The 12,390-nt window shown below is 39.4% G+C and overlaps 1 protein-coding gene across 4 annotated transcripts in view; it reads left to right on the top strand.

Annotated features, from left to right (window-relative positions):
• Nucleotides 1-12,390, top strand: part of EXPH5 (exophilin 5) — a 59,121-nt gene that overhangs the window by 31,559 nt on the left and 15,172 nt on the right. Inside the window, exons 1-2 of one of the 4 annotated variants that reach the window (XM_087937119.1) lie at nucleotides 80-152; nucleotides 11,269-11,326. The exons of 1 other annotated variant lie outside the window; for it this stretch is intronic. In XM_087937119.1, coding sequence (XP_087793245.1) covers nucleotides 11,279-11,326 — 48 coding nt within the window. In that variant the 5' untranslated portion in view covers nucleotides 80-152; nucleotides 11,269-11,278. Of the gene's footprint in view, nucleotides 1-79; nucleotides 153-6,948; nucleotides 7,237-11,268; nucleotides 11,327-12,390 lie in introns of those variants that run through there. 2 more of the 4 variants (XM_087937118.1, XM_026721028.2) reach the window with 2 other exon arrangements.

Here is a 12,390-nt window from a genome sequence, read left to right as displayed (position 1 = left end):
TCTCCTGAAAGAATAATTTTGTCTACTATTTTGAAGATGACAGAGCCTTGAAGGGGTCTTTTTGCTTCTTAGGAGTTTGAAGCTCTTTTTAAAAAACAGATGAAATTCTTCAATCGGTACTGGAATCAGTCATGAAGATAAATAAAATTAAGGTATTCATCCTTCCCTATCTAACACAGGAAAACTCTGGAATCCATATGGAAATACACAGCCATTACTCAAAGCCTGGGTGGGCAGATAATCTTATAATCTAACTGCTTCAACTTGAACCATTTGATGTGGGAAGGAATTCCATATGATGCTTGGTTACATCATAAATATTCTCTTGAGTCACTAGGTAAAATTTGCTGGCATAGGTAGCACCTTCAAGAGGACATTTAACATTAAATCTTATTGATGGCCAAGCGCACAATGGAGCAGGGATTCTGTCAAGTGTCCCAAGTTCAAAGCTATAGAGAAATTCCTGAGAACGCAAGTGTGGTGGCCAAGACAATGTGTAGATGGAAAATTCCAGAAGCTAGCATAAAAACTGCATTACTGTGAAGCTGATGGAAAATAATGGCAGTATTTTCCTGCTAAAGCAAATAACTTGTCTGGGTTTGCAAATAAGAAGTGGAGAGATTGGCATACAAATAAAATGTACACTGTTCCCAGATTTGTTACAACACACACACACACACACACACACACACACAGACAATCTTGGCAACTAAGGTCTCTATGTCTAGTTTTATCCAAGACGTCAGCAAGACAATACCCACAAAGCAAAAAAACTGAACAAAGCTGTCAAGATAAGGCAGAACTGACCCTACAAAGTTTTTCATTGTTGCTGTTATTTGATGATAATGCCCCTTATAGATTCCTCCTGTGGAATCACGTGTCCTGGGAAATAAGAGCTGCGTCGCACTGTCAGTGTGTTAACACGAGCCTGAGGATTAATGGGTCAATAGAGAATGGACCTGGACTGCGAGTTAGTGGTGGTTATTGTTATTGTTGTTATTGTTTGTGGACTGTATAGTAGTGGGACTTTTATTTATTTTGTTGATATTGTTTACAAAGCTTTTCTAAACCAATTTCGTTCTTCTGACTGAAGCTGCACAGAACAGAGTCCTAAAAAGAGAGCACTGCTTCTAATCCTGTGTTTTGTAGCTACTGGTTGTAATTCTTGAACCAGCCCCAAACTATCTCATTTTATTCACCATGACCACATTTCACTTGCCAACTTCTGCATTATCAAATCTCTTTCAGAGCAAAGAAAACATGTGCTGGGTTGGGCTGGGTATGGTTTTGCTTTGCTTTGTTTTGATGCTTTCTTAATTTTTGTTTTGAGGGAAGTGGCAGGCAAGCTTTATGCATTTCAATCTACCAAATGTATGACAGACAGGCAGGTAGATAATAGCACAAGACATGATGCCCTGAAATAGAAGGTAGCTAAGATGTTCTTGTATTCCCTGTCATTAAATATTTCCTCACTGATAAACAGGACAATTTTAAAACACTTACAAAAAGAATTCAGAAGAGAGTACCATGAAAACGTTGGGGCACAAATTAAGGATTGTTTGCAAAGGATTCTGAAAGAGAGCATGATTAAGGATGGCAACGTAAAGGGTCTGTTGGTGTTGTTTTGCCTGGTTGGTCATGAATCAAACAGTGCAAATTTACTAACAGTGTTGGTGTTCATATTATGAATTGTGCTCTGTAGGGATATAAAATTGTATGAAGCAAATGACTTTGGCTGTGCTGATATTTCTGGGCATTGAAATCCACACGCTGTAAAATTGAGGAAGGCTAAATTAGAAATATTTCTCTTCATAAGCATTTCATCTGGTTTTTAAAATGGCTGTCTTGAAAACATCAGAAAAATCATGCACGGTAAACAATCTCCAAAGTTTTAAACTTTCCCCAACATATGTATACCGTAATGAAATAGGCAAAATCTGCACTGTATATTTTAGATTGCTTTTCATTAAAAAAAAAAAAGAAATAGCACAACTGAAACATTTAGGGTTTTTTTAAAACTATTCTTAACTTCCTCTTTTATTACTTTGGCTGTCAAAATATTTTTTTCTTCACTATTCTGCCTCTAATTGGCTAAGACAACTAACAAGAGGCTGTTTTATTTCTTAAAGAGCATTCCTTATAAGAAGGGAAGGGGTGATGTTCCTGTACACTGTGAGATCTCAGGACTCAGCACTTTTCTGCAATAAGAAAATTACCCTATCTTACAGGAAGCAAATTCATGTGGAACCCTTGGTGCTTTCTAAGCTTGGTTGTTTTCTTGTAGCCTCATAAATGCTGGTAAGTGTGGAGGTTGCTCCCTGTTTGCATGTATTAGCTTATCCCTTCTGGTATTGTTGGGGGGTGTGGTTTTCTCTTTGGTAGTTCCTTGATTGAGTATTGTTTTCTGCTTGATTGCTTGTCTGGTGTTGGAAAATTCATGTTGAACATTAAGCGAACATCCTAAAAGCAAGATCAATTTGATAATGCAAGCAATTAGAGGTGATGAGTTCTGCTTTACTAGTTGTGTTTCTAGCAGAGACTAAATAATCTGGAAAAACCTTAATTTAGTTTGTTGGGTTGAGTAGAACGTTGACCTCTCCCTAAATGGCTTTTCTAATTGTGCAATTCTAGGTAAAACTGGTAGGAAAATAATTCTTACAGGAGGGGCCAACTTGGGAAAATAAATGCTCAATGCTGGCTTTCAAATACTAATTTGTAGAAGATGCTCGATTTGCCTGTGTCAGATCAGCTTGAGATGATGGTGGCCAGTTTCAATTATTTAACACGCAGGTCCGTAATGTGATACGGCCAGGGTAGAAGTCAAAGGAGAGATCCATGATTGCCTGGTACAGGTAGTCCTCAACAACCACATTTGGGACTCAAACTTCTGTTGTTAAGTACAGGAAATCCTCGACTTCCGACCACAATTGAGCCCAAAATTTATGTTGTTAAGTGAAAATTGGTTAAGTGAATCTGCCCCATTTTACAAACTCTCTTTTGCAAGTTGTTAAGTGAATCACTGAAGTTGGTATGTTAGTAACACAGTTGTTAAGTGAATCTGGCTTCTCCACTGAAATTGCTTGTCAGAAAGTTGCAAAAGATGATGATCACATGGCGCCGGGATGCAGCAACGGTCATAAGTATGAATCAGTTGCCAAGCACCTGAATTTTGATCACATATCATGGAGATGCTACAAAGGTTGTAACTGTTGAAAAACGGTCATACTGTTCTGACCCACGCCCATTTCCAACAAATCAAACACAATCCAAAGGGAACAGAAACCTTGTAATGGTTTTGCAAAATAATTAGCTGTGATAAGCACAAGCCTTACCAAACTGTGCGAGACTTACCAAAAGATTACAGACAAGAAATAATTTGCAAAATAAGAATCTTCAAATACAAACTCAGGATACTGGAATGTCCACGAGGCTGGAGTTTCAAAATGTCTTTGCCTTCTGCAAAGTACGTTCGTTTCACAGCTAGCTTTTATCTTCTTGAAGGAGGGGCCATCAAGGGGAACATGATGTAAGGAACATCAGCTCTGTTTCCTGGGCCCTGCATTAGTGCTTATATGGATCATCCAAACAGCCTTATTTTCTGCTTTGAAAAAAGCATGAGGATAGTTCAATGAGGCTAGAAGGATATGAAAGTGACAAATCTTCATATTCTCATTTTTATTCTGAAAATATTCCTTCTCCAAGAAAATAATGTGTATTCCAAGATAAATATTCACTATTCTGCTTCAATGTACTGGTCATTGTAAAATCTTTGTAGGTTTCTGATTAATTGGGACCAAAGGCATCATTATCCCACAAATGTCTTTTAAAAAAGCTTTGTTCTTCCCTGAACCTTAGCATTCCACTGAGGTGTTACTGTTTCTCCAATAATGCCATTTGGGTTATGCTTATTTTGGCTCCTCTGACCTCAGTTTGCTATTAAAGTAATTGATGGGTGGCACAGGCCTTGAAGCCTGAGAGTCTGTAGGTTCTTTGATCTGCTGAAAAACTTCCCAGCTATTGATTGACTCAGGAACAGCCGTTGTAGTTTCTGTTTTGCCATTAACCTGGAGAGTAGGAAACTGGCACCTGTTTCCTGGCTTTTGGCATTGGAAACAGGATTCCTGATAGCCCTGACTTCACCTGTCACATCATATTAATAATGGAGGAATAATGGAGAAAGTAGGAAGACTGGACCCAGAGGAAGGTAGAATTCCTGCTACATTCATTCAAAATGAATGGAAGAGGGAATTAAGGGGAGCTGCAATGACTTAGGCCAGGGATATCAAACTCACAGCGTCACTCACACCAGCATCACCTGATGTATCGTGACTTTTTTCCCCTTTGCTAAACCGGGCGCGGCCAGCGCATGATGTATCCAGCCTGTGGGCTGCAAGTTTGACACCCCTGAGTTAGGCAGAAAGGAGGAAACCAGGCGGTTCATGCTTGCTTTAATAGAAGTGATGGAGGTTGCTCAGGGATAGGCTTCAAAAATTTTAGCAAAGGGTTCTCTGCCCGGTTGCTGGGTGGGTGTGGCCATGATGGGCGTGGCCTAGTCGGCCTCTTGCACTGCAGTGTGTGTGGGGGGGTGTTTTTGCCCTACCTAGGCTGCAGAGGCTTTCCTCGAGCCTCCAGGAAGGCGAAAACAGCCTCCCTGCCCTTTTTCGCCCTCCCCAAGCCTCCACGCACGCCCTACATTTATCTGCATCCAAAACAGGCCGCGTGGAGACTCCCGCGAGGGGAGGGGTGGGCAAAGCCAGCCAGGAGTGGGATTTGGGGGTTCTCTGAACCGCACAGAATCTGAAGCACCTGTAGGCCAGACCAGGAGTAATGGATGGAAACTGAACAAGGAGAGATTTAACCTGGAAATAAGGAGAAACTTTCTGACCGTGAGAACAATCAATGGAACAACTTGCCCTCGGAAGTTGTGGGAGCGTCATCACTTGAGACTTTCCAGAAGAGATTGGACTGCCATTTGTCAGAAATGGTGTAGGGTCTCCCGCTTGGGCGGGGAGGGGGGGGGGTTGGACTAGATGACCTTATAAGGTCCCTTCCAACTCTGATTATCTGTTATCTGTTATCTTAGCTAGGGGCTCTCCCAAACCCTTGCGAACTCCCAGCAGCCCACCCCTGAGGTTGCTGAAGTCTCTGCATTCTTTTAAACAAACAGTCCATGATCGGAGGAGAAACTGTTGTCAAGAATGGTTGATGGAATGCCATCGTGATACCTGTATAAAACAAGTTTCAAAACCCGTGAGACTTCACACGTTTTTAAGAAGAGGTTGGACAACCATTTGTCTGAAAAGGTATTGGTTTTTCTTGCTTGAACAGCAGGTTGGACTAGACCTCCAGGGTCCCTTCCAACTCTGTTATTCTGAGAGGCACATTTCAGTAGCTTTCTAGTAAGCCTTGACACAGAAATCCTCCATTCCACTATAGCCACCTGACTCAAAATTGTCTCCTCGGAGACCAGTTCTGTATGTATATAGCATGTGTGTATGTGTGTTCTGTATGTGTTTGGGTAGATATAAACTTTCTCTTGAGAGCAGGCACACAGAATTAATGTGGGCCAGTGTGCTTGCATTGAAAAATGACAGTACAGTTATTTTACCTTGCCTTGTCCAGGGATTTCGCCCTTTGCCCATTATCGGCTACTTTCTTCCAGAGAAGCCAGAGTGAAAGCCGAACCACAGACTTGTGCCTGGAAAGTAGAATCTCATTTCCTTTCACCATCTTTTTTTTCTTCAAGCCTTTGGTGAAATCCATCATCATTTCTTACTCCATCTTTTGGCCTTTTGGTCTTTTGGTCTTTTGCCTGTTGGAAGTCAGGAACTCAGCATAGTAATTCAATTTCAATTGGGGAGCCGGAAACATATTTCTTGAGGTCATCATAAGATGAATGCATTTTACTGACTGAAGGGAATACAGGTAGTCCTTATGACCAGAGTTGACCCCAACATTTCTGTTGCTAAGCAAGACTGTTGTTAAGTGAGTTTTGTCCCATTTTTACGACTTTTCTTGCCCACAGTTGGTAAGGAAATCACTGTTGTTGTTAAGTTACTGACATGGCTGTTAAGTGAATGTGGCTTCCCCATTGACTTTGCCTGTCAGAAAGTCATAAAAGATGATCACGTGATCCCGGGACACTGCAACCGTCATAAACACGAGTCACTTGCAAAGCATCTGAATTTTGATTCTGGGACCCTGGAGATGCTGCAACTGTTTTAAAATGTGAAAAATGATCCTAAGTCACTTTCTTTCAATACAGGACTACCTGTATTGAACCCTATTTTGGGGCAGGGTCCCTCCATCTAGAACAGGGATGTCAAACTCAAGGCCCACAGGGTGCTTAGATCTGGCCCATGGGGCTGCCCTGGAAACAGCGAAGGACCGCTCCACGATTGCAGGAGGCCATCACAACCAAAAACGGAGCTCAGGAGCCTGTTTTCACTAGCATACCGCTTGGGCCACCACAGGTGCCCCCAACACGAGTGACGTTGAGCTGGCCACACCCACCCTGGCCACAGCCCCCATTCCCCCCAACCAGGTCAAACACAACCGTGATGCAGCCCTCAGTGAAATCAAGTTTGACACCCCTGATCTAGAAGTACCAGGGCTGCTGCCTTTCAACAGATCTTACATGAAGGGAATCTTAGTGATGAAAAGAAGACTTTGAAGCTTTTGATTTTTCTATCTGAAAAGCTTAGGAATAAGCGGGCCAGCTGTAAAATGTTGTGAGGATTTTTTTTTCTCCTCTCATCTGAAACCACAGATCAGCAGGTGTTAAAAACCTAGCTGGGTTTTTTTTTTCTATCTGTCCCATCAGTTTCCCCCGCAAAAAAAATAAAATAAAAAATAAAATAAATTGCAGGCACTTGGACCTTTCAACTTGTTCTTCCCTGCCTGCGAGCACATTGCAAATAAATGACAAAGCAATCTGGGAGGGAAAATTCATTCAGACACCCCAAGCATGCCAGCGAGCCAGTTTATACTTGCTGCTGGAGCACAAGAAAGTTAAAGCTTCCGTGAATACACAATTGGCTGCCGGTGGACGAAGAGAGGCTGGCAAAGAGAAGGGGTTGCGAAGGGTCTCTAAAGCGTGAATTGCAAACCCCCGAGAGAGGGAGAGAGCGAGAGCCCTGAAGGTTTCACTTGAAAGGCAACGTGCCAGTAAGAAAGGACAACCAACCATGTGAGAGGCAAGACAAACTGTTACTGGCAAGGAAAGTTGTTGACGTGGTAAGCAAAAACCCCTTTCCACAAGGGAGGGGTGGGCGGGAGAAAAGTGCACCTTCGGAAGACAACTAACTCCGCTCTGTAGGTCGCAGGGAAATATTTAACTAGAACTCCTGCTTCTCCTACTTTGCCCCGTTTAGCAACGCACTTCATTCCACTTTGTTTACTATGAAATTAAATTCACCATCGGATTGCTCTGAAGAGAGGGGGAGGCGTGTTACACTTCTAGCTCCTGGTTACACTTCTCTCTCTCTCTCTCCTCTGTTTCTTCTAACTTGATTCTGTTCCTCATCCTTTATGCCCTCTGAAACCATAGCATCTATTGTTTTTTTTTCCCCCTTATTGGGGATTGCAATTAAATAAAGAACCATTGGGAAAAGGTAGCATTCCCAATTTAACTTGCTTGGTGCATTTTAAAATAGTGAAATTAAAGATTGGAGTAGTCCAGTAACTTTTTATTGATAATGTTTACCTCAAGTATAGTTGTGATGACAGTGTCAATGTAGTAGTTGTTGTTTTCCCCCTCTCCTGTAAGAGTGGTTTCTCTCGCCAGTTAGCAAGGCACTTGAAAGAAAAAATTAGGCAATGAACATATGCATAGACTTATAGATGCAGAATGAGATTAAATTATTTACTCTCGTTAATGAATCGCTTTTATTTCACCACCTCGGATAGATCAACAGCTCCAAGGTGAAACGGTATTAAAGGCAATCATGTTATAAGCAATTTTCACATCTGCTTAGTGAATGTGAAGCAAACTGCCAGTCTTATTGGATTTAACCTGTGTTCTGCCTGGATAAGCTGGCTGGAACTAGCCAACTGTTGAGATTATATCTGCAGATAATGATTGATTTATTGTTTTTAATGTTAGGAATTTATAATTTCTCACTGTAAGGAATTAAAGATACATATTTTTTTTGCCTTCTAATAGCCATGAGTTGAGTAAAAATTCAAGAAATGATTTTTTTCCTCTTGTCTGAGAAATAGCTAGAAGGACATTGGCTTGGCCACAGGGGAAGCAAGAAGCTGCATTATTCGAACAGCCTGGCTGACTTGAGGCAGAGCTTCTTAGTATAGTTTCTGAAAAGTAGTAATAAAAAAAGCTCACAAGAGCGTTAATATTTAATATTTGTAATTGGTTTGCTTGTCTCACACCAACTGAGGCCACCAGTATTTCCCACTATCGATCTGCAGAAAAGCCACAGGAGCAATAAGTTTAAATGTTGAATCATTTTCTTGGCCTAAGATACCTCTCTGTTAAAGGGACCTAATCTATATCCCACTCACAAGGGATTGTATTAACATTAATTGCAAAACAAAAAAAGCAAGGATTGTAAAAATGAGTCTAGAGAACAGGCCATGTTAGACAGTCAAACTGTCTTCTTGGGGTTGGCGGAAGTATATATTTTTAACTTCCCATTAAGTGGGGAGAGGTATGGGCTGTGTATAATTTCCTTTAAAGAAGTATATTGTAGGAATGCCAAACTTTCCACAAGGGCAAATAACTAATTATCAGGAGGGGAACATCAGAAACAATGTGGAACTATTTGGGGGAATTGGACTTGCCAATTGCCTTATGGGAGTTAAAAAGGGATAAAACTTGAATAAAAGTTTGAAAACATAAGGAATGGCTGGAATCCTGAATATTCAAATTCCATTCTGCAAATGTGTTGTTTTAGCTCCCACTTAACTTTCATGTGCTTTGGATAAGCATGTCAGCTTTCATCTTTTTTTCTCTATCAAAGTTTATTCTGCCAATCCTACATAAATCTATGTGGATATGTACCTGCATCAGTATGAGTTGTTTCTAGAAAGAATTAGAATACCAGCTAGAAAATATAAAGACCAGGAAAATGTTTTCTGGGAATGCTTAATAAATAAATGGATCCAGAAACTGACTTCAAAATAATCATCATATGCTCCTTTTGAGCTGTGTTATCATGACTTGCCAAACTTTTATCATCCCATTTCTATAGGATTAATTAAAACCTCAAAAAGCAGAAAATTGTTGATCTTTTAAAAAAAGCCAAAGAGGAATTGTAGTGAGGCAGTCCCACTCCAACCAAAGAAGCCTTGAAATTAATGAACCCAACTTTTTAAAAACAATATTGTTTTTAGGGCTTTCCATCTTGCATTATCTTGAACTGCTTGATAGTTTCCACTGCACAATATTTTTGTATTGTTTAGAAAAGAATCCACATAATTTCCATTAGAAAAGAGGCACCTGGTGTCTTTCCAGGTTTTTCTTAAATGATAACTTCCAGCAGACTTCGCTGTTGGCAAAATTTCTGGGAATTCTAGCACCCTGTTGAGTAAGGCATGAATATATTTGTGCTAAGTGTGGCTCAGGCCATCCATATTCCTGCCTTTTGGTTACCTGCCTGCTTTTAGCTATCCTGCTGTTAGGGTAATTTGGATAAAAAATTGTAATGAGGATGGGCTTCATAAGTGCTATAATGTGGAAGTGTGAGCCCCAAACTTTGCTTTCTAAATCAAAGTTTTCGGAGAGAGTAGTATTTTAAATGCGATATTCTATTTTAGGATTTGCTGTACAATTCTCATCTATTTCCTGTGTCCACATGGCAAGAGGCTGCTTTCATTTTTAGCTCTCTGGGTCAGGAAGAATTTCTGAGGGCCACAAAAGAGGGACCGAGGGATGTATGCAAAATGCTTTGGATTTTTTCCTGAGCATGAAATGGTCTGGTTCAACATCACAATTGTTGCAGGTTCAGGATAGGTTATCTAAGACTGGAAATGTTCCATTCATTCCAGAAATACTTTTAGTTTGAAGCACCTGTTTTCTATTTGAAACAGGTGTTTCCAGCTTGAATTATTGCTATTTGGAGCTTGAAACTTTTCCAGAGTGGTCAGAATAACACCACAAAATGTTTCAAACATGGAGCAAGGTGTTTTCTGCAAGGAACACAGTATTGTGCATTTGAAATTTTTTGAATTTGAAGGGATTTTGTGTTTCATCCAAGGGCTGCTGTTCACCTATCCCTAGACTGTAATATTTCTATACACAGATGGAATAATGATTCTTTGTTAAGAATAATTATCTATCATAACTATGGTAAAATCTATGTTAACCTTGTTACCACAGACTTTTGGATAGACAAGAGTTTGAACTGAGATGTATTATTAATCAATTACAAAGATGTGATCACCATTCAGAATGCCTTCTGATAGATTAGAGAATCTAAAGTAAGCATCTCTATAATTTTATATGAAAAATCGATATTCTTCAAAAGTTTAGATTAAGGTTATGCAAGGATTATTCTAGTCCAGATTGTAGCAATAATTAATTTTATTCCAAATCATAAATGCTTTATAGTTTGCTTTTTAACATGTTAAAAACTGCTGCAGCATCACCCGCTATGCTAACCTGTTCCATTTTAGAGTAAAAACATAAGAGAATATTAATTCATAATATAATATGAATTATTATAGCACTGTAATAACATGCTATAATGCTATAACATAATAGTGTTATTGGGATTTTTGTAAATTGGCATTAGCAAATATCCTGAAATTCCCCTGGTTTAGGAAATGTCAGAATCATTAAACAGATGAAATAATACTGTAATTTATGCAAATACTGATATCCATGGCAGGAAACTTGACATCCCTACAGTGATAGCCAAGATGTATAGACTGCAGTGCTAAACAAAATCAAATTGTATTACGGCTTACATACATGAATTAAGCTAATAGCATTCAATTAACAAAGCATTGCTATTTAACAAATCATAATTATGTTTTCTATGAATCCAGTAAGGAAAATAAAAATAAAACTCTCAAATTTATGTGAAATTCAATTTTGTGAATGTCTGTTTTAATATTTTGCTTGTGTTATAGAGCTTACCCCCAGAAAGATACACTGAGGATTGCAATGGAAGATTGCTTTCTTATCAGGGTGGTTTAATGTGAAATTTCTTGATATTCAGGCAATGTAGATAGTTTTCAATTCTGATTCTGATTGCAATGACTTGATACATGCAGTGAAAAATTAACACTTCAAATTCTTCTTTACAGACATGACCATATGACTTCCGGTGCCCACACATCTTTCAAAGCAGAAGAAATGGCAACGGTCGGTCATTTAACTGTTTTATGATCCAAGTGCTAGAAGCAATATTATTCATCTAATATTTCCCTCCTTGTTTGCAGAATCTTAGTGATGATCCAAGACATGATACTTACAATACTGCACATTTAATACAGTACATTGGGAAGCATTGCCAATGTGACCCTAACCTATTGAAATGTCTTTAAGGGATAAGAAAGAGACCAAGTTAGTAGGAAGGAGTCCTTGTATTGACCCGTTCTACCAGGTCACATAGAGCGGGCATACTCCAGATCCTTTTCCTCAATTGTTGCCATCTGGTGGGATCTACCTATCTATCTTTACCTATCTTCTACTTCAGACGATAACCTTATTTTTTGTATCTTTACAATTTATATTGTTTTATTTAGTTTCATAGTATGATTTGATTACTTATTTAGTATCTTATTACTGTCACTAAGTGTTGTATCTTTTGATTTGTGATGAAAGTATTTTTATGTACACTGAGAGCTTATGCACCAAAGGCAAATTCCTTGTGTGTCCAATCACACTTGGCCAATAAAGAATTCTATTCTATTCTATTCTATTCTATTCTATTCCATTCCATTCCATTCCATTCCATTCCATTCCATTCCATTCCATTCCATTCCATTCTATTCTATTCTATTCTATTCTATTCTATTCTACTTCGGATGCACACCTTCTTCATGGCCATCTAATCTTTTAAACAGATCCCATTTGAGATTCAGCTCCCCATACCCCTTATGCTGTTAGTTTTCCAGAAGGCCATGCAGATCTGGTTCTTCTCTCAAGCATTGAGCTAGGATGAAGTTAAGTTGGGCAGCAACAATATGGGTGGTTCTGGTGCCTGGTAGGAAGGGTCTGAGCCATATTATGGTTCTTATTGGTTTCTGAAGGTACAAAGTGTAGACTTATTACATTTGTATCTTCTGTGTGAGGTAAGGGTGGAGTAAATCTGGTCTCCCTCATCCTTATCCTTTTTCATATGGTAAGTTAGATGAAAACTTAAATATTTTCAGTGGGTTTGGATTTTTCTGCTCAGTTTCATGGCTGCATGAAGATCAGAATTC

This window comes from Pseudonaja textilis, chromosome 7 (assembly GCF_049901715.1).
Source record: "Pseudonaja textilis isolate UNSWEBS1 chromosome 7, rPseTex1.2, whole genome shotgun sequence".
Taxonomy (NCBI): Eukaryota; Metazoa; Chordata; class Lepidosauria; order Squamata; family Elapidae; genus Pseudonaja; species Pseudonaja textilis.
This window is presented reverse-complemented; position numbering and strand designations above follow the sequence as displayed.